Source organism: Labrus mixtus, chromosome 22 (assembly GCF_963584025.1).
Source record: "Labrus mixtus chromosome 22, fLabMix1.1, whole genome shotgun sequence".
Classification (NCBI taxonomy): domain Eukaryota; kingdom Metazoa; phylum Chordata; class Actinopteri; order Labriformes; family Labridae; genus Labrus; species Labrus mixtus.
Window position 1 is genome coordinate 6,366,991 of NC_083633.1, and position 22,287 is coordinate 6,389,277.

The window sequence follows — 22,287 nt, forward strand, 5'->3', positions numbered from 1 at the left end:
TTCTTATTTTTTTTTACATTATAATTGACATTGACAGCCCCCTCAGATAAAAAAAGAAAAAGAAAATCAGACAGGATTTTTCTCATATCTTGGCATTAAAAAAAAGAATTCTTTATTCAATTCAATAATATTCCGTAATGATACATAATATTAAAGTATTAAAGAGATCTTTTGAAGAAAAAGAACATTACAAAGAAATGAGCAATTAGCATGTGAGGAATTTTCCATGATATTAATGAGGTTTCCACAGACTCATCGGGAAACAATACAAATTTTGTCTTTGATTATAAAAGTTTCAAAATGTAGAAAATGGCATCATTCTTCCCATCTTTTTTCAAGAAAGGAACCCTTGACCCCACTCTAACTTAAAGATGTTTGGCTTGCAAGATGTCCCTGTCTGTAAGTTAAGTTACCTGCTCTTTTTGAAAAGTCTCCTGAGATAATCTTTGTTAGTATTTTGCGATTTTAAGTTTGTATATAAACTTCATAGCTCTATAAGAAAATGGTTGAATGATAAAAATTGAATGATTGTAAATCTTTCTGATAAATCCTATCCCTCTTCTTTGCTATAAAATTGCCTGATAAACATATGACGAAGGACTGCCTGAAATGAAATGGATAAGATTCATGAGCATGCAACTTCTTAACCCCTTTTCAAGCTTCAATCCTGACCCTCAACGCTTTGCCATTTTCATTCCCCACTCTCCCTCTCTCTCCCAATTTCCTACTTTATCAACTGTCTAAATGAAGGCATAGGCCCCCCTAAATTCTAAAAATATAAAAAAGTGGTAATGACGGCAGGTCTTAGTTATAGTGCTGTTGCAGAATAGAGTCTTAAAAGGCTATTATATAACTGCTTAAGACTCAACCAGAAAAAAAGTTAAACGTTAATAATTGAAACAAAAAGTTGGAAATGCACAAAGATTATGTAGAGTGGTGTCTGACACCATGCAGATGATCTTTGCTCCAGTGTAGGAGAGAGTAGAAGGAACTTGGTACGATCCTTTTTTTCCAGCCCACAGGTGCTAGTGATCAGATGATGATGGATATGGAAGGACAACTACAAAAAAAAAGAGGAAACCAAAACCTCTTTCATATTCCACACACACACTCATTTTTTAAAATTTTCATATAAAAACAGTTTCTCTGCAGACTACAGTTATCCTGTTTGTGAAAGTTGTACACTGACCTTGTCTCAGCTCAAGGTCCTCCACAACCGTCTTATTCTTCGAGGTGAACTTCTTCTGTATGCTCCAGCAGATGATCACTATTAAAGCTGAACAAAAAACCAAGCACACATGAGCTAGATTAAAAAAAAAAACATTCCTGTGACTGCATAGGTCAAATCACTTGCCCACACTTTGTGTACTTACCAATTAGAACGACAGGTATCAGCACAAGGCGTAGCAGCATCACAATGTACAACGTTGTTACCAATTTAAGGTTCACCATTGTGTGTCCAAACGCTATCTGGGATAAAGGAATAATCACACACATATTTGAAAGGAACATAAAGGCAACACATATTCTTCTGAGGTCTTCTGTACAACTACATTTACTACAATGACATTTGCATTTCATTTTTGCATAATAATGTCATGCTTAGTGTTGTATGGCTGAAAGTTTTACCTCTAACTCCTGAAATGTAGCAATGCGAGTGTTTCGGATCTCACAGGTGAAAAATTCAATCTCAGTCTCATCATTGGTTTCTTGGTCCACCACGATGCAGGGGTGTCGGTTTTCTTCATGAATGCCCCACACAGACAACTCTGTTATGTTCATCCCTAGTTTGTCTGCCTTTTTCTGAAATGAAAACAAAGACATGAGCGGATTTCAAACTGTCGATTTCCTAGTTTATAACATTTGTGCTAAAATTACCTGTATGGTGATGCGGACATTGTACCCTGTCAGTGTAGAAGAGAAGCTTGTAAACTCAGGGTCTGGGTAGTAGGTTATTGTTGTGGAACAGGGCAAGGTTTCATTTGCTACTTTCAGAGACAAAGTGCTCGAAAAAGTCCAGTAAGCGTTTGTAGCTGCAGGCGAGTCATAGGTGAGAGTCTGTTAAAAAAACATTGTTATATTCAACATATTAAGTAATGTGGTCAGGATTATTCATCTTAATGAAGGAAATAACGCAAGATGAAGGATTTTAAGCAGTGGTGGACAAAGTACACAACTTCATGACTCGAGTCAAAGTCGAGATACTCCTGGTTAAATATGACTCCAATACAAGAGAAAGTTGCTCGGTCACATTATTACTGGAGTCAAAGTACAGGAGTGCTTGCTTTTCAAAAGTATTCAAAGTCCTATTAAAAGAAATCTCAAAACACTGTTGTATTTTCACAATGCATGAAAGCAGTTAAGAATACATGGATGTTCATTTTGCTACGTTCTGATCATTTAGAAAACATTACATTACAAGTCACATGCTACAGATTCCCAGATTAGCAGCTACAAACTAAACACAACAATAACAGGGACGACCACAAATACCCGATGACCATGGAAGATTTCAGCCAGGCTTTACACAGAGAGAAATTCTTTCAAACCGCCTGTTGCTAAATGGATTTAAAGCTAGGTTGAGACTGCATCCATCAAAGTCATTTAACCTTAAGTGCAATTGATTATTATTAACGTTTGCCCATGTAAGACAATAACATTTCAGTATTTAACAGAATCATTTTTACCCCTTTAGTTCAGATCATTTGTAACATGACATCATTTATGTTAATTATAATGCAACTCTGACTATGTGTTTGTCCACAGACCTGATAGTTGATGTTTCTGGGAAGTCGGGCTTCCTGCAGGATTTTGCTGTGTTTGACAGCTTCCACAAATTCCAGGTGGGATCCCATTAGTGTGATCTTTCTGTTCCCACTACAGAACACAGAAAGAAAAAAACAAGAAAAAAACCAAAATGTGAACCCTTCAGAAACCAGAGAAGGTATTGTTCACCATTTTCATCATTATAGCCATATGCTGTATGATTGTGGGCCGGCTTTTGGCTTGAAAACAAAATAGCCCATTCACACTGAACATGGTGTCTTTGCTGTGTTTATGTTGGTGGGATTTTCCCATTCAGAAATCAGAAAAATATTATGGTTTTCCTTGTGGATTATGACTAAATGGAGCTCAGTGTAAGTTCAAGGAGGAAGACTGGTGATATTCTCTCACACATTCATTCCATTTTCTTCATTGAATTTAGCCACTCCCTCTCTACCACCTGATTATGGGCGTTTACTCATTTAGTAATAATCCATCCAGATTCTGCCACGACCTTTCTCAACCAATCATCCTGCTGCCTCGATGAATCGCTCTGGTTATTTAAAACCCCTTTCAGATCACGTCAAACTAGCCTAAAATGCCGATCCAGGCACACCCAAAAAAACTGAATGATGTTCTTGAACAGTTGGGCGTACTAGCACACTCTCTCTTCTGAAACTGACAATCTGCAGTTTCAGAATATGCTTCGGAAAATTATCGGAACCGGAGTACTGCTGGAGCAGGGGTTTAGTGTTAGAAACACACTTACTGCTGTTCAGGATGTGGGCCATTGGTTGGAGTAGCATATTCATGTGTTCATTTAAAATTTTAAAATTTTATTGACTTCGAGAAACGTCAGTCACAGGCACAGTTACGTGCAATTAGTCGGCTATAGCTAATCAGAACAGGGGTAGGCACCTCCTTTCAACTCAGGCTATCACTGGCTATTATAGGCTTCCAACAGGATGGATGGAAGGTCTTAATTGGCCGAATGAGGTGTCAATCAAACGGTCAGTACTGAATACTGCCCTATTTTGATGACTCAGTCAAAAAAATTCATATCAATGAATTATTACAGAAAATATTGAAATGTGTTCAGCGGAAACAAAAAAAAACATTACATGATCAGTCACTTAAAGATAGAATCTGACCAATCAGATTCGACTAAATCGAGATAAGGGACACCCCGATGTGAGGCCGAGGTTAAAATGAGAAATTACTTTAAAACCACATTGCATCAAGTTTCCTTACACAACATTTTTTAAAGATATATATTACAGATAATGTGATTTTTTTTAAATCAAATGCCAAGAAACGACACTAAAACAGGAAGTAAACAAGTTTGATGTTACAGTCATGTCTTATCCTCAGAGAAGCCTTGTTAATCAAAGTCTCTCTGTTTGGATTCGTTATCATGTCTTCAGTTCTAAAAACATACCTGAACCAGGTGCTGCTGGGGCTAATTATGGTGCAGGATGGTGCTGACTCATAGTTGATTTTTGTGCTGCCATGGCAACTACCATCTGGGAGGAGAACACATACTTTGGCATTGCCTTTCATTTCCACTCTGGGAATGTGGAAGGTAAGATTTTCCCCGGTGTTGTCCCAAACAGGAGACCTGACCAGAGCGCACACAGAGGGACAGAGAGAGAGTTAGTCTCACTGAGGTCAAAACCTTTGTTGAAAACATCAGTGAAAACAGAATTCATGCAAATGATGCAAGATGTCTACAGCTTCACACACAAGAATTCTAATGGAACTATTATATATCCCACCTTGAACCATTAACTGTAGCCTGACAACAATTTAGTCTCTGCGGAACAATGACTAATGATAAGAGAGGTGCCCTAGAGCAAGGCAGCGGACTGACCCATCAGCTGAGGAGTGCTCTCTGTGGGCAGCTCCTTCACTCTGACATCTCTCCATTAGTGCATGTCCATAGGATCCTGTTTGTGCATGTGTGTGTATAGCATCTCGAAAAAAGGCAGATGGTTGGATTTTACTTCTCGTTTCTCTGGAATAGCTTTTATGGTATATAACAATACAACACATTTCTCCCAATACTTATCTGGCCGTTGTTTTTAAGGCCAGTTGTCTGGATACAGTACTTGTGGTTAATCCCAAATTCAGGGTTTTGTGGGGAGCATTAGCGTGCTGCACTCCAAGAAGTCGTGGGAAAGAACGCTGATAAGCTTTTGCTATACAGCATAAAGCAAAATGTTCATTAATGTTCAACATTCAAAAAGTAAAAATCTGTATTTGCATGCAGATATCTGTTAATAGAGGTCACCGTATTAAAGTCATCTGTGAACTAACTCACTCGTGTGTCATGCAGTCTGCCTGGATCCTCACTCGGGTCACAAGACTCAGGTTACTTCCCTTCATCACTGCATGGTTTCTGCCGTAGAAAGTTACAACACTGGGACTGATGGAGGAGATCTGTGGTCTCTGACAGGAAAATATGTTTGTTTAATGTGTTTCCTTCTGTGAAAGCGTATATCTTCACTGAATATGAATGAAGTAAAAACCACTTGAGAAGTGTGTGAGAGTTACGGTTCAGACTTACAAAGTTCATTGATGACTCCATCTGATGGCAAACGCTGTCCTGCAGGAGAAAGTGAAATTAAAACATTTTAAGGGTTTGGGCTAACGTAGTTGGATAAATGTATAAAAAGCAAAATTAAACATGAAAAAAATGTTAAAGCTGTCTTGTGTTCTATTCTTGTAATTCTACAAGAATAATCTCGGAAATTTTGAGAATAAAGTGGTAAATTAAGAAAGTCGTAAATTTACAAGAATAAAGACGTAAATTTACGAGAATAAAGTCGTGAAATTACGAGAATAAAGTCGTAAATTAACTAGAATAAAGTAATAAATTGACTAGAATAAAGTACTAAATTTACAAAAATAATTTGGAAATTGACTAGAATGAAGTAGTAAATTGATTAGAATAAAGTAGTAAATTTACAAGAATAAAGTTGTATTTTAACTAAAATAAAGTCGTGAATTTACGAGAATAAAGTTGCAAATTGACTAGAATATAGTGCTAAATTTAATAAATGAATTAAGTCATAAATTTACTAGAATAAAGTTGTAAATTAACAAGAATAAAGGCCCAAATTTCGTAAATGAATTAAGTCATAAATTTACTAGAATAAAGTTGCAAATTGACGACAATTAAGTTGTAACTATACCAGTATTAAGTTGTTATTTTAGTCTATATCAGAAGAGCAGCAGCCACCTATACAAAAACGAGGAACGGGGGGCATCTTGTGAAGTTATACTTTAGTAAAGGTTTCACAAATAAGGAAATACTAAAAAAGATATTTCAAGACACTGTGGCTTTTCTGAAGAAAGACCCACACTGACTTGAAGAAAGAGGAAATTGTCTCTTTTGTCGCAGAGAAATGGCTTTGAGGATTCTTTCGTAATTTTAGTGCAGGCTGCTCTTCTGATATAACCTTTCAGAATAGTAACTTTAACCATAGCCCAATTTAAATCCATTTAGAAAATGTAATACTGTAAATGAACAACTTTATTTATTCTTGTTAATTTAAAACATTAATCAAAAATGTTTTTAAAAAAAACATTTCTTCAACATGGCCCTATTACTACGTTGTACACGTGGCTTGTAGTTTTTCATTTGCAATGTGTGCTTCTTTTGCATTTATGTTCAAACAAGCATACAGTATGCAATATGAACTGTAAACATAAACATGAAAAAATGCATAATTACATCTCCCACTCCTTGATCTGCCCAGGAGCAGCCCTTTGGGGTCCAGCCACATCCCGCCTTGATACACTTAGAACACCTGAAGACAAATAAAAGGCTCTAACAAAAAGCCATGTGGACAATTGCAGCGATGATAACATGACAATCACAGTGACATAGTAGAAGCTAATCTCAGCACAGTATAAGGTTAAAAGAAAAAAGAACAAAAATAGAAAAAATATGTTCTATTTCCTGTAACTTCCAATTAAAGTCTGAGAATGCAGACGTCTGATACTTGTTCAGACTTAATGCATTTGTATGGGGAAACTGTATGTGCAGCTGAGGTCTCTATGGAGTCAAGTTCAGTCTTATAAGAGCGCAGCACTCATCTGTTTTTTTTTAGATTTTTTTGCGCTTAGAGGGGGGGAAGACATGAAGCAAAGGGCCGAGGTCGGATTCAAACCCACAGCCGCTGTGCTGAGGACTTTTTCCTCTATGCATAGGGCCTGCGTCAAAACCACTACAATACGATACCGATACCGATACAAGGCTTTCAGCGCCCAAGCTAGCCACATTTAGCTTGAACATCATGATTGATTCAAGAGTGGAGACTCTGGTTGTTGGTGAATGAATCGCTCAGTGTGTGGTGTGCTGAGTTACGTGTCTCGTTGCACACCACACACTATCAGAACTGTACTGTTAACTCTGTTATGATTTGTAATCATGTGTAGGCTCGCTCACATTTTAAAAATCTTTCAGTGTGTGCCAGGCCTTACAGGACAGTTGTTGGTGCTCCTCTTATTTCAGTGCAGTTGAAAAGGATTAGCCTTTCCAACAGATGTGTCGTCCCAAGTCTAACCTTAAGTTCAAGAGGCAGTCCTGTTCAGTAAAAAAAAAGAAAGAAGAGATGACTCAGATTTGTCAACTGGTAGAGATTTTTTAACTCATGGAAGTCCTTGTTTTTAAGTAATTCAATCAACTGACCTCCAGCAGGCAGTATGGTATCTTGAAGGAGAGTGGTGCATTGTGGGAACTGTTGACTAGTGTGTTCCATTTTTAAACCTTCTCTGTAGACTTCACAGGTAAAGGTAGAAAGCGCAGTCTCGCCCAGTGCCAGATGCATCTGGATGATAAGAGTCATCTAAAAAAATGTCCACATATGAGAAGATTAAAGACTTTATTGTACATCACATAGTGAGTGAACATTTCCATTGGTTAGAGGCTCAAATAATGTAAAAATATTCACACCCATAAGACTCACAGACAATCATACCAAAAGTTCCTTAAATGAAGAATATGCAACTTTTTGATCCAGTAGATGTCGCCCTTGAGCACCAGCATGAGACCAAAACAACACGTGCTGCATTGTTGTTAGCATGCTAATGCTAGGGCTCTTTATTTTGCTAGTAACTTCACAACTTACACACAAGTAAATTTACAGGAAATGACCTAAAAACGCTTACATGACATTCAAATAAGCAGTGAGTACAGTATGTTATTCTTCTTTTCTCTAGTCCCTCGATTAAACAACTTTTATACGCGAGGGGAGGAGCTGGCTGGCCATCCCGTCCATGTAAACACGCTGTAGATACGGCTCGGACAACATCACAGCCAGCGGGACTTGGGTGTCACACTCAGAGTTATTTTCAGAGGATATACTTGATTTCTGCTACATTTAAGTGTGAAAAATTGCATATTCTTCCTTTAAACAGATAAAAGTGTGAGAACGTGTGCAAAGCACGTTAAAAAGTAATGTATCTAGCCTTGTTTAAAATGTGTATTGCGGTGAGAATAAAATAGTTTTTGTTCGTTTTCTGAGCCTCAAACTGTGATTGGCTCAAACAGAGGAACGCCCCACAGAATATGACAGATTTCAAATCTGAAAGCCACAACTGATAATAGTTCAAAACTTGTATATAGCCTGCACCTGTCCAGTGTTTTCCTGTGCAACTTTGTATGAAACCATCTTCTGTTGAGAATCATCAGGAATGGACAGCCAGTCTGAGTCTTTGCAGTCATCTTCAAACGTACAGCTAGGAGGAGAAAAATTAAGTTTTTAACAAGTGTTTATTTGCATGAAGACGTCAACTGCAGATGTTGTTTCTCTGACCTTTTTTCAGATCCGCACCAAACACAGTACGGATCCTGCGCAGACCAACACTCCTGCAATGTTTTGTAAGTGCTGCACTTTGACACTGGAACACGATTTATCTATTAAAAAGAAAACACAACACAACACAAAGCAACTTAGCAGCACTTTATAATACAGCATGCATATGTCAAAAAAAGGTACCACAAATAAATCCAAAAGAGAAATAAACCTACCTGGTTTTGAAATGGCACGTACACATGTTTAAGATCCACCTGATCTAGATGTAATGTCTGAAACACTTTGCGGTCGTCACTGGTTTTGTAGAGCACTCTGGAACATGTGGTCTGGTACTTCTTGTCCACAGCAAGCTGAAAATAAACGCGTAGCTTTGAGCTGCTCTGCTGACAGATATACTTGGAAAGTTATTTGCAGCCACAGTTAGCGGCGGCTGTGATAATTTTTTTTCACTTCTGACACCATGAAGTGTTCAAGTTAACCCTGCATTTAGTGTAGAAAAAGTGTAAGAAAAAGAAAATGGCTCCAAGTCCAGCGACATCAACGCAATATTTATTACAGCAGAACATTATTTTTTGTTTGGCATCGAGGCTCAGAAAATCTGTGGGAGCTGCTCAGGGTTGGGGTACCCAGAACCTTATTGGTGAAAAATTGAAACTGAGGTAGTGTGTGAGGGGTCAAACTAGGATTTTTTTAGGATTCTGAATCCATTGCAAGCATGTTTTTGCACAAAATCCACTCCTTGGTGGTACATTGGTTAGTGTGCGAGCCCCATGTATGGAGGCTGTAGTCTTCCAAGCGGGCGGTCCAGGTTCAAATCCCGCCTGTGGCTCCTCTCCCGCATGTCATTCCCCACTCTCTCTCACTCTCTCTCTCTGATTTCCAACTCTATCCACTGTCCTATCTCTCCATTAAATGCACAAAAATAAAAATCTTTAAAATCCAGTCCTTGGTGGGAAAACAGCCACGCTCACTGATATCAATGTCTCGAATACTAGTTAGAAAACAATACTGCACCACAATGTCAAATTAGAGCTTCGATTGGGCCCGAAATATCCAGGCTGACCGGACCCAAGCCAGACCTGGCCATCCAATTTGCTGTATCTATGGGCCTGACCCAGAAGAAAACCCAACTTTAAGCAGCTCTTAAGGATTTTCTGAACACATTGGTGAAGAGTTTTCTTGGTATTGAATTCATTCCTATATTTATTTTACTGTAATGCTCTCCTTTATGGTCTACCAAAGAATATTCATTCAGCTCCAATTAATTCCTGTGATTTTAAAAAGGATTGTATTAGTTTATTAAGCACTGCATGGCCTTGCACTGGACTACGTCTCAGAGATGTTTTTAGTTTATGAAGTAAAGATCCTCCAGCTCTTCTCTTTAAATTATTCCACAGAGAAAAACAAAGATTTTAGGTGACACTGCTTTCAGCCACTACGCTACAAGGCGCTGGGACGGTCTGCAGAGGATCTGGAACTATCAATACTTAAAAGTAGTGTTAAAAAAACATACCTACTCAGTCTGGCTTTTATGTAGGCTAATGGTTTTATTTCTTAGTCGTATCACTATTTATATTTGTTTCTTTAATCTTTTATTTTCTTAACTATTTTTATTTTTCACTCTTTACCTTTTTACATATTTTTTTATTATTCCTCTTGGTGAGCATTAGTCTCTACTTCTAAATCCATTTTAAGTTTTACCATGTTTTGTCACTAGTGTTTTTCCCTCATTCATCAGCTGCTGTAAAGCCCTTTGAATTGCGTTTGATTTGTATGAAAGGTGCTATAGAAACAAAGCTTGATTGATTGAAGCATCATTATTGAACTGAACTAGATTCCCCTCTCTGCCCTCTTTGCTGTCGTTTAACTTCTCCCAGTCTGCAGTAATGTTGGCTTCCAGACTCTTCTTCTTTCAAAATAATTTCCTGAGATAGTGAATGTTCACTTTTTACACTCACCTTAATGAGCTGCCCATCTCCCGTCCCGATGAAGAAAACCATCCAGTTTTTCTGTCTCACCGCCAGCACAGAAGTCATGTAGTTCTGCTTGAAGATCACCTTCTTCGGCTTCAGTGTCTTTGGCTTTAAAAGAGACAACAAATACCTCATCAGATATCACAACAGTGTTTATAATAACGGCCAATTACGACTCATTAATGTCAGCTTCCGTTCATCGGGTTGTTTTTATTTTATACTATATTTTATATTATTATATACATACTTTATGAATCATACTTTATGAATATATATATTTTTAAAGACATATAACATTACTCAGACTCATCTAAAATGAATTAATATCTAAATGGGTGATATGAATCTGCAGAAACAGTCAGGACAATTTCCTGACACGTTTAATTTTTTCTTTTTTTCATTTTGAAATAAGTCAGCAATGCCTTGTTCCTTTCGAAAAAGAACTGACAACCAGACAAGATTGCACTTTGAATTAACTGTCAATACTTTTTACTTGATTATGAAAATGTTTTTAGATGCAGAAACTTCCCCTAAGATTATTAGTAGTAAATATGATGCAACAAAGTGAGCTTATTTTCCTCCGTGCATTTGTTTCTCTAGCTTTTTAGAGCTTGCTCATTTATTTCAATAAGGATTCCAATTAATGATTATGCGGGTTCTTTTTGATTCTGGACGTGAGATTGCTTGCACTTGAAATGGAAGATTGTTTCAGTGTGGTGTGATAAACCTGGAAATACTAGCTCTGTGTTGAGACAACTTCTTATGCTCTATTGAAACTTTTTGTACATTATGACGCACCTCATCCTCTTTCTTATCACCACAGTCAGAGCAGAAGTCCGGGTCCATATCTTGCTCTCTGGTGAGGTCAGGGCTGATGTCGAACAGCACCAGCTCGGTGTTGGTTTGTCCTCCGTCCACACTGAACACGCCGCACCAGAGCACCGGCGGACCGCCCGGGATCACCGAGGAGGCGATCAGTCTGAGTCCTTTCTCTCCATCAGAGACTCTGAGAGTTGCGCCCCGGAGCGACTTCAGAGTCTGATATTTGCCTTCTTTGCCTTCAAGCCAAAGGAGACGGACTTTGTTGTTTCTGTCTTTTGAGGGCAGATTGGAGAAAAGATAGATGATGGAATTAATCTGAAATCCATCCACAAACTCCACATCGTCTTCCCGTGTGATCGCAGGATCCATGTCTTCGCTATTAATAGAAAATATTAGTCCTGGTTGATTGTTATTCGTGTTCCAAAGGTTCACTGCATCTGACAAAGGTGGGCAGCCTGTCTTTGTCGGCTCTTTCTTGTATTGCTGCACGGCGGTGAGAATGTAAGTCTCTGCCCGGGTCCGAGTCTCCACACTCACCAGGAGGCTCACGGACGCACTGCTGCGCCACAAAGAACCTACTTCGATTTCTTCCCAGTACAGCACATTGGCAATGTTCTTGAAGTTCAACAGTTCACAATAACCGCACCCCTTATCAATAACACCGCAAACTATCACATTTTCGTCTGCAACATGCGGCAATAACAGGTTGACACTGAACGTAACGTTCCCCTTATCAGAAGATCGGGTTAACTTTAGCTCAGATGTGCCAGGAATGTGTGCCAAGAATCCTCTCTGGCTCAGACTCCGGACCAGAGTCAGGTCGTGGTTTAGTTGGTACAGCATCTCCTCAGTAGCGATGTAAACCGTGCCATTCGCCACGGCGAAGTGACGGAGGTCTCCCTTTAAGTTAAATCTTCCATCCTCCTCCAGGCACTGAGCCGCTTCTCCCCAAAGAATTAACAGAGCAGGCAGGAGGATCATCATCGTGCAGAGATGGCAGCTTGTCGCTCATACACTGACGGTCCTCATGACACTCTGCACTGCTACAGAAAGTCAGTGGAGTCGTGCGTAAAAGCGCAGTGCGCCTAGTTAAAAAGAGAAGTGCGAAAAGTAGGAGGGCGCCGAAACCGAAATCTAATCGACAGTGTAATTATGTCGCTTTATGTAAATATAATGTGTGCTATCATTTAGCATTTAGCATTCATTCATCTAGTTCGCACAGCCCAATAATCATGGGGGTGATGACAGCTTCCAGATTTAATTTGTTATCCAGAGGAGCATCAATCAGGGAAACATGGTGAGGACATTATCGTCTTCACTCATCAGCTTTTCGTGTCATTTGAGTACTTCTGATTGGTCTGTGTTATGGCGAATCAACATTGCCCATAGTGTTTTGTGTGATGACATTTGGATGACATCTAGTGTCAGCTCTTCTCCAGAAAGAAAAGCAGTCAGCCACCATCAGGGCTGGACTGGTTAATCTGGATTACCGGGGGAGGGGTGGGGGTCCGCTCTGGTCCGGAGTCTGACCCACAGATGATTCTTGGCACAGATTCCTGCCCCATCGGAGCCGAAGTTAAACCTATCTACTCTCTTTTTAATGTAACTGCTCATCACCGGTCCACATAGCAGGGGCAGCGGTCCATTGTTTGTTTTCATTATAATGACAGCTAGCTGGCCCATCACGCCTCCTACAGGACTGTCTCCACAGCTCCCCCTCCCCACTCCGTTTGCTTCTGCTCAGAAAGTGCAAGGGTGCAACGTGAGTTCTAAATGATTCCGTGGATATGTAATGCTGCGTAGATTAAAAATACTTTGTGCAAAGACTCGGCAGTTCCAGCAGCATGGTCTGCTAACTGCAGTATCCACTAAAGCCACAGGTGAAGACCTGTCCGGGCAGTGCCAGGCAGAGAGGAGGGGCAGAGAGCGCAGTGAGGTCATATCCCATCGATAAGCCTTAGATCCAATGAAAGTGTTTCTGTTTCAGCTTAAATCTTTTGCTCCTCTGTGCTAAAATGTATGCCAGAGATGGTTATAATCTTGGAAGACTGTGACTAGTTTTCCAACTATATAAAGTTTGACTACTTAAAGTATTGATGCAGTTCAAATTTCACATTGCTTAAAGGGGACATATTATGAAAAATTCACTTCTACAGTGTTTTTGGACATATATTTGGGTAACCTGAGTGTCTACTGACCCACAAAATGTGAAATAAACCCATCCAGTCCTTTGTTTGTGGTCTGCATAAATCTGCAAAATTCTCCGTTCCAAATTTGCTCTCCTTGTGATGTCACAGTGGGATTCTGGTAAAAAAAAATACACTCCTCTCCCCTGGTATCTCCACTCATGGACTCCACCCCCCAGCCTCGAACAACTTTTTCTTAGGTCCACCATTTTTATTCTCGCTAGCAAAGGAGTGATGTCTACCAGGAAAACTTGGGGGGGGGGGGGGGGGGGGGGGGTCATTGCATTTAAAGAGACACACACACCAAAACAGAGTGTTCTGAGAGAGCTGGTTTATACAGGGTCACAAACCTCCTCTGGTGCTTGATTCATGTTATATTTTGACCAAAGCACAGCACATATGTTTCATTTAGACCACAGGGGACTGTTTGAAAAGGTGGAGAAGGGGGATAATATGTCCTCTTTAATTTTTTACAAACTTGGTCATCTCACAACAAGGGAGTCAGTACACATCATCAAATATTCATGTCATGTTCGCCTGATTGTACGATTGTAAGGGGCCAGTTTGAAAGAAAAATGCCAGACTACCTCACAGCTTAAAGACAGTTTTTGACATGAAGTTTAGAGGCGTTGATAGTTCATAACTGGTTTGCGTCTGAAGCAAGTTGTTGATGTAACGCCCAACTACAGAATATTTATTCCTCTCCCACCACACTCACCACTTACATTTATGCACTGAATAGCAATTCATTAAGAAGACGAAGAAGAAATCCTTAATTAATCCCATGAGGGGAAATTAATTTTACACTGTTATTGAGACATGCTACACACACATTGGCCAAAATATACAATCAGGATCCTATATGCACTAATGAAGATTTAAGATTTACTTTTATTGATCCCTGCAAGGGGAAATTTCAGTTTTTACACTCTGTAGTCATGCAACACACACATAGGCTGAAGTATATACACACATGCACACAAACAGGATCCTGTGGACATGCATTAAGGGAGAGATGTCAGAATGATGGAGCTGGTGGTGGGGAGGGGGTTTGGTGCCTTGCTCAAGGGCACCTCTGCAGTGCTCCAGTGAACTGGCACTTCTCCAGCTACCACACCAATTTCCAGACCTTGTCCATATCCGGACTTGAACGGGCGACCCTCCGCTTCACAACCGAAGTCGCTACAAACTCTCTCACATCTGAAACATCCGAATCAAAGATTAAACCCATCATTAATTATTAAAAATCATGTCACTCTATTACCCGAGAACATTGTGCTAGCAGAATCCAGGCTTACATCAAGTCTCCAAAAGTAGTATGGGAGGCATAGCCTTCAAGCACGTCTTGTGTGGAATAATATTAATATGTAAGTTTGTTTCACAGAGGACAACCAACGTCTCTGTGTTGTAGGGTAGGTTTAAAACAGGGACGTCAGACATACGGCCCGCGGGCCGTATCCGGCCGGACAGCAGGTTTCATCCGGCCCGCGAGACGTTTTGGGAATAAGGAGGAAATGTATTGAAATATATTTTGAGATTTTTTTATAAATTAAATATTTGTAATACGTATTGTATTAAAACCTATATAAAATGAGCGACGTAAAGGTTGATATCATGATACGAATATTAATTAAACGGGGCACTTTGAACTATCTTCTCAGCAGGGAGTATCACGAGCTGCTCCTGCTTTACGCTGGTAATACATCACATCAGAAAACAGACTGAACACCTGAGAGAGGTGACACAGAATGCAGGTTTTCAATAGAGATCGAAGGAGCGATATTTATTTAGTTTTATTTGCTCACAAGTTGCCAGAGTCGTATCAGAGCTACGGGACTTAACGACAGACACACCGCTGCACTGCGCGCGCATCCTGACGGTCTTCAGCTCTGTCCACACTTCTTACCAGTTTCTCCTGTCTTCACTGATGTAAAACAAAAGTTTGAGTAATAATAACAAAGCTTCCTATGGAGTGAGCCACAATGAGCAGCTCGTGCAAATAAAAAACAATCATCTCCGCCATGCGTAACGGCCCAGACCGTCTCCTCACATCCAGACTAAGTGTAGGTTGCGGACACCGGCGTTTAGCCTGATGCATCGACCGACTAGTTTTACCTCTGGTTATTGTAAAAACAGTAAATTAAAATGAATATTAACTGATTTTAATTACATATGGTTCATTTTTAGGTCACCAAGAGGTGAACGTGTTGTGTTGATCACCTAAAAGTTTCAGCGCGACATCACTTCTAAATGCAGTAGCCTGCTGTTGCACCTTTATCACCAGCTTTCATCAGACCGTAAAAATATAACTATTACTGAACATTTCATTCTTATCCAAATACGATATCACGCACAGGCTGCCTGATCATACAGAGGTCCGCTGGTTTAACCGAGGAGCAGCGCTAAAATGCTTCCTCGAATTGCGCATGGAGATGGCACAGATTCATGGCGCATAAAAAGTCAGTGACAGAGTTAGATCACGATAGTGCGGACACGGAGAAGAACGGACTGCCAGACTCATATCAAAAGTCGTTTAACTGAGTTTACTTAGTTGAAGAAGGTGAACTCCACACAGAGCTGATCAGACTGCAGTGCGCAACGCTGAAGGATCAATTCAAGTCTGTTGGTTTGGAAACATGTTATAATTTTATAATGCCTAACACTAAAATACCTGAAGGTGACTTCGGTCTTTGCATCAAAGACACTCTGTTTGTTTGTGACAACATATTCATGTGAGCAGGTTTTATCTGTAATGAACCTTAACGAGTGCAAACGGTGCTGTGGCCTGACACACACAGATCTAAAGTCTCTCTCTCTCTCTCTTTCTCTCTTTCTCTCTCTCTCTCTCTCTCTCTCTAATGCACTGATCCCAGGGCAGGTAGAATAACCTAAGTCAAAGTTTCTATAACCTTGAACAGCAATATTTAAATATATTATAATAATCTCAAACAAAACATAATTATTGATGTTTTCTTCTGTAATGTTGTATATTTAAATATTTCCATGTGCCAACATGGAGTTTGCAATGACAGAGTTAACCCCTCTGCTTAATGTTAATGCTAAAGTTTTCTATACAATCATACATTAGCCTATATATCCATGTGTTGAGTTATAGTGATGTTGGCAAAATTAGTCCGGCCCACTTGAGGTCTCATTTGAACAAATCCGGCCCCCGACCCAATAGAACTTTGACATCCCTGGTTTAAAACATGGAAGCTGAATCAGTTCTGCCAGCCCCTCCTTGTTCTGCTATAAGCTTAGACCTCTGGGGGACTCGTGGCTCCTGTCACCAAACCAGATATGGCAGATTGCTGTCCATGAATGCATTCGGTTTTCTAAAGGCTAATTTCACTCAAATAAAAAAAAACTTTGTCACTGTTGCCAAGGGATTGCTCAAATTGGATGTTGTTGAATCCATGCGATTAATATTTTGAAGAAAAAAAACACAGCCTAGACTTTTTAAACATCTAAAATGTCATAAACTACCTCTGGTTTTGATTTTAGGATATTCATGTTGATTTATTGACTGATGAACACTTAATTTGCATAGAACATGTTTGCATAAACCCATCAGAAGATGACGCTACAACACATCTCTTGTAAACTTCCAGAGACAGTCATATAGAAAGAGTGGCCTTCAGTCCTAAAAATAAACAGCTTCTTCAAATGTATCTTTAACCCCTTTTAGTGGACAAGAAAAGCAGTATTAAGAGACAAAAACAAATCTTGCCCTGTTAAAGAAATAGATGATATTCTTTGTGAAGCCTGAACATAAAGTGTCACACATGTCCACACACTGCACTGTGTAAACACATGTCTACACCCAGGTGTGTTAAAAATCACACATACAGTATGTACAGCAGTGGGCAAAAGTTTTGAGAATGACACAAATATTAATTTTCACAAAGTCTGCTGACTCAGTTTTTATGATGGCAATTTGCATGTACTCCAGAATGTTATGAAAAGTGATCAGATGAATTGCAATTAATTGCGAAGTCCCTCTTTGCCATGAAAATGAACTCAATCCCACAGAGAACTTGTGGTCAATCCTCAAGAGGCGGGTGGACAAACAAAAATCCACAAATTCTGACATTGATTATGCAAGAATGGGCTGCCATTCGTCAGGATGTGAGAAGCCCAGAAGATGATTGACAGCATGTCAGGGGGAAGCATGAAGGGTCAACACTGCAAATATGGACTCTTTGCATAAACGTAATTGTCAATAAAAGCCTTTGACGATGGTGAAATGCTTATAATTATACTTCAGCATACCATAGTAACATCTGACAAAAAGATCTAAAAACACTGAAGCAGCAAACCAATACTTGTGTCATTCTCCAAACCTTTGGCCACGGCTGTGTATGAATACATCCTCATCTCTGTGTCCCTTTCACCCACCAAAGTAAGTGTGTGTGTGTCTGTGTTGTGTACCAGGGAGGTGAAGTCCTGAGCCTGCCACAGCAGCCAGACCTTGCTGAGTGTGTACTGAGCCTTTCTCCGTGACACAGTCCACGCTTCCTGCGGCAATCTGCAGCGTGAGAGCTCTCACCATCACCATCAGATGCTATCTAACAGTTTCCTGCACAAAACCAGAAACAGGATGACGAGAAGCTGTGGAGAATCTTTCTGTGGTTTCCATCACAGAAAAAAAAGCTTAGCGTACAACTTCTCAATTTGTTTCAACTTTCTTTTTAAGTTTGCTTCACACCAAACACCAAATAACAGAGAAGCCAAATAACATTGGATGAAACTACAACATCACTTTGCCTGTGCAGAGCCAGCTTTATGAGCTTTTATATGTCACACTTACAACCATGTGCACGTCATGTCTCATGATCCCCTCCAGCATCAGCATGGGCAACTATAAAGGGAAATTATATTTGATGTGCGATAACATTGTGCATTAATTGTTACGGTTCGGTGTGTAAAACAAGGGAGGTGGACCCAAGTGCAGAAACCAAAAATTATTTATTTAAACAAAAAGGCAAAAAACTAAAACCAACTATCAAAATGTCCAAACTGAGAAAATCCAAAAATTGAGAAGCACTGAGAAACACTGACACTCCAACATACGACAAACAACACTGGCAACTTACAACAATGAACTGACAGACTAAATAGACACAGGGTAACCAGACACAGGTGAGACTAACAAGACACAGGTGAGGACAATCAGGGCAATCACACAGGGAAACACACAGAGGCAGGAATACAAGAAACACTGAGGACAAACTAAATCATGAAACAGACACACAGAACTCAAGAATCTAACAAAACACACCAGAACACAGAGATACATGAGGATAATAAATGACAAAATAAAACAGAAAACACTGAAGACAAAACTAGGAAACACACAAGGGAAAAACCAGCAACACTGGGATAAAACAGGGAAACTCAAATACAAAACCAAATCATGACATTAATATCCTTGACTGTATGTCACAACAAAATGTAGAATTAGTACAGAAGACCTCACTTGTTTTGTTTTTACTTTAAAAAATCAGACAGGATTTTTCTCATATCTTGGCATTAAAAAAAACCAATTCTTTATTCAATTCAATAATATTCCGTAATGATACATAATATTAAAGTATTAAAGAGATCTATTGAAGAAAAAGAACATTACAAAGAAATTAGCAATTAGCATGTGAGGAATTTTCCATGATATTAATGAGGTTTCCACAGACTCATCGGGAAACAATACAAATTTTGTCTTTGATTATAAAAGTTTCAAAATGTAGAAAATGGCATCATTCTTCCCATCTTTTTTCAAGAAAGGAACCCTTGACCCCACTCTAACTTAAAGATGTTTGGCTTGCAAGATGTCCCTGTCTGTAAGTTAAGTTACCTGCTCTTTTTGAAAAGTCTCCTGAGATAATCTTTGTTAGCATTTTGCGATTTTAAGTTTGTATATAAACTTCATAGCTCTATAAGAAAATGGTTGAATGATAAAAATTGAATGATTGTAAATCTTTCTGATAAATCCTATCCCTCTTCTTTGCTATAAAATTGCCTGATAAACATATGATGAAGGACTGCCTGAAATGAAATGGATAAGATTCATGAGCATGCAACTTCTTAACCCCTTTTCAAGCTTCAATCCTGACCCTCAACGCTTTGTCATTTTCATTCCCCACTCTCCCTCTCTCTCCCAATTTCCTACTTTATCAACTGTCTAAATGAAGGCATAGGCCCCCCTAAATTCTAAAAATATAAAAAAGTGGTAATGACGGCAGGTCTTAGTTACAGTTCTGTTGCAGAATAGAGTCTTAAAAGGCTATTATATAACTGCTTAAGACTCAACCAGCAAAAAAGTTAAACGTTAATAATTGAAACAAAAAGTTGTAAATGCACAAAGATTATGTAGAGTGGTGTCTGACACCATGCAGATGATCTTTGCTCCAGTGTAGGAGAGAGTAGAAGGAACTTGGTACGATCCTTTTTTTCCAGCCCACAGGTGCTAGTGATCAGATGATGATGGATTTGGAAGGACAACTACAAAAAAAGAGGAAACAATAACTGTGTGCTACACTAAGTAAACCTCTTTCATATTCCACACACACTCATTTTTTAAAATTTTCATATAAAACCATTTTCTCTGCAGACTACAGTTATCCTGTTTGTGAAAGTTGTACACTGACCTTGTCTCAGCTCAAGGTCCTCCACAACCATCTTATTCTTCTAGGTGAACTTCTTCTGTATGCTCCAGCAGATGATCACTATTAAAGCTGAACAAAAAACCAAGCATACATGAACTAGATTAAAAAAAAAAAAACATTCCTGTGACTGCATAGGTCAAATCACTTCCCCACACTTTGTGTACTTACCAATTAGAACGACAGGTATCAGCACAAGGCGTAGCAGCATCACAATGTACAACGTTGTTACCAATTTAAGGTTCACCATTGTGTCTCCAAACGCTATCTGGGATAAAGGAATAATCACACACATATTTGAAAAGAACATAAAGGCAACACATATTCTTCTGAGGTCTTCTGTACAACTACATTTACTACAATAACATTTGCATTTCATTTTTGCATAATAATGTCATGCTTAGTGTTGTATGGCTGAAAGTTTTACCTTTAACTCCTGAAATGTAGCAATGCGAGTGTTTCGGATCTCACAGGTGAAAAATTCAATCTCAGTCTCATCATTGGTTTCTTGGTCCACCATGATGCAGGGGTGTCGGTTTTCTTCATGAATGCCCCACACAGACAACTCTGTTATGTTCATCCCTAGTTTGTCTGCCTTTTTCTGAAACGAAAACAAAGACATGAGCGGATTTCAAACTGTCGATTTCCTAGTTTATAACATTTGTGCTAAAATTACCTGTATGGTGATGCGGACATTGTTCCCTGTCAGTGTAGAAGAGAAGCTTGTAAACTCAGGGTCTGGGTAGTAGGTTATTGTTGTGGAACAGGGCAAGGTTTCATTTGCTACTTTCAGAGACAAAGTGCTCGAAAAAGTTGAGTAAGCGTTTGTAGCTGCAGGCGAGTCATAGGTGAGAGTCTGTAGAGCCTGTTAAAAGATATTCATTTAATATATAAACTGTGTGCTGCATGTTGTGACTAGACAAGCTTGATAACTGAGCAATGCAATGTTACATCATGAAAATGTGTCTACATTTAAGTGACTTCAAGTTTACTCATCTAATGCAATGTTCTGTTGAATAGAATAAAATACATAAAGCACATTCCATTACAGGGAAGCTCAATGTGCTTTACACTGATGATATAAACACAGGAATTCAAGAAACAAACAGGTACTTCAACAATCATGATACAGATACAGAAATCTAACTTTTAAAAAGCACACATCCAATGCACATCAGAGACATCACATAGCAATTACACTAAATGATTTAATTCTTGGTACGACTAACAGATCTTCACTTGATGACCTGAGGGCCCTGGTAGGGTTGAAGTCTGTGAACAAGTCAAACGGATACTTGGGAGCTGAACCCTTAAGTGCTTTATGGACTAATAACAGGATTTTAAAGGTGATTCTGTATAGCACGGGGAGCCAATGGAGATTGAGGACGGGAGTCATATTTTCAAATTAGCTTGTGTGTGTGTGTCAGGACTCTGGCTGCTGAATTTGGAATAAGTTGGAGTTGTCTCATTGATTGTTTGGATAGCCCGGCATACAGAGCATTGCAGCAGTCTAACCTGGTTGAAATCAATGCATGGACTAATTTCTAAACATTAAATGGTAAATGGACTTGAGCTTGTATAGCCGTTTTCTAGTCTTCTGACTACTCAAAGCACTTTTACACCACAGGTCACACCTACACATTCACACGCTGATGGTAGAGGCTGCTGAGTAAAGAGTCCATCAGAAGTAAATGATCCAATTCTTACACGTTTATACGCTGCTGACAAAGCAGTGGGAGAAACTTGGGGTTAAATGTCATGCCCAAGGACACATTGGACATGTGGCTGCAGAAGCTGGGGATCAAAACCCTGACCACAGCTGCTCCAGTTTGAGAAGTGACAAAACCTTTTAGGAAATGAGGTTGAATCAGGCAGCATGATATGATGTGACATGAGTAATGTAAAAATAGTGTCCACAGACCTGATAGGTGTTGTTACTGGGCAGTCTGACTTCCTGCACGACTTTGCTGTGTTTGATAGCTTCCACAAGCTCCAGGAGAGATCCCATTAATTTGATCTTCCGGTTTCCACTATGAGACACAGAGCAGCAAACAAGAACGAT

The 22,287-nt window shown here is 39.4% G+C and overlaps 2 protein-coding genes across 2 annotated transcripts; both read right to left on the reverse strand.

Moving 5' to 3' along the window:
• Positions 1 to 417: 417 nt before the first annotated feature.
• LOC132956786 (plexin-C1-like) lies at positions 418 to 5,148 on the reverse strand. Its single transcript, XM_061030415.1, has 8 exons — positions 5,084 to 5,148; positions 4,202 to 4,381; positions 2,769 to 2,877; positions 1,879 to 2,058; positions 1,630 to 1,803; positions 1,374 to 1,470; positions 1,190 to 1,276; positions 418 to 1,060 (listed from the first exon to the last, which is right to left on the reverse strand). Exons 1-8 carry the CDS (start codon positions 5,146 to 5,148, stop codon positions 1,026 to 1,028), a joined length of 927 nt encoding a protein of 308 aa, XP_060886398.1. The 3' UTR covers positions 418 to 1,025.
• Positions 5,149 to 8,378: 3,230 nt separating this feature from the next.
• LOC132956787 (uncharacterized) lies at positions 8,379 to 12,488 on the reverse strand. The gene is made up of 5 exons (XM_061030416.1): positions 11,357 to 12,488; positions 10,544 to 10,666; positions 8,801 to 8,935; positions 8,586 to 8,686; positions 8,379 to 8,508 (listed from the first exon to the last, which is right to left on the reverse strand). Exons 1-5 carry the CDS (start codon positions 12,362 to 12,364, stop codon positions 8,379 to 8,381), a joined length of 1,497 nt encoding a protein of 498 aa, XP_060886399.1. The 5' UTR covers positions 12,365 to 12,488.
• Between the last annotated feature and the right edge of the window lie 9,799 nt (positions 12,489 to 22,287).

Excerpts from the sequence above, each read along its gene's own strand:
- LOC132956786 (XM_061030415.1), bottom strand. The coding sequence starts at position 5,148 with ATGAAGGGAAGTAACCTGAGTCTTGTGACCCGAGTGAGGATCCAGGCA. Across the intron at positions 1,804-1,878 it reads ATGTCCGCATCACCATACAG|AAAAAGGCAGACAAACTAGG; the intron begins GTAATTTTAGCA and ends TTTTCATTTCAG. Across the intron at positions 1,277-1,373 it reads GATACCTGTCGTTCTAATTG|CTTTAATAGTGATCATCTGC; the intron begins GTAAGTACACAA and ends TTTTTTGTTCAG.
- LOC132956787 (XM_061030416.1), bottom strand. The coding sequence starts at position 12,364 with ATGATGATCCTCCTGCCTGCTCTGTTAATTCTTTGGGGAGAAGCGGCT. Across the intron at positions 8,687-8,800 it reads ACGTGCCATTTCAAAACCAG|ATAAATCGTGTTCCAGTGTC; the intron begins GTAGGTTTATTT and ends TCTTTTTAATAG. Across the intron at positions 8,509-8,585 it reads TGGTGCGGATCTGAAAAAAG|CTGTACGTTTGAAGATGACT; the intron begins GTCAGAGAAACA and ends TTCTCCTCCTAG.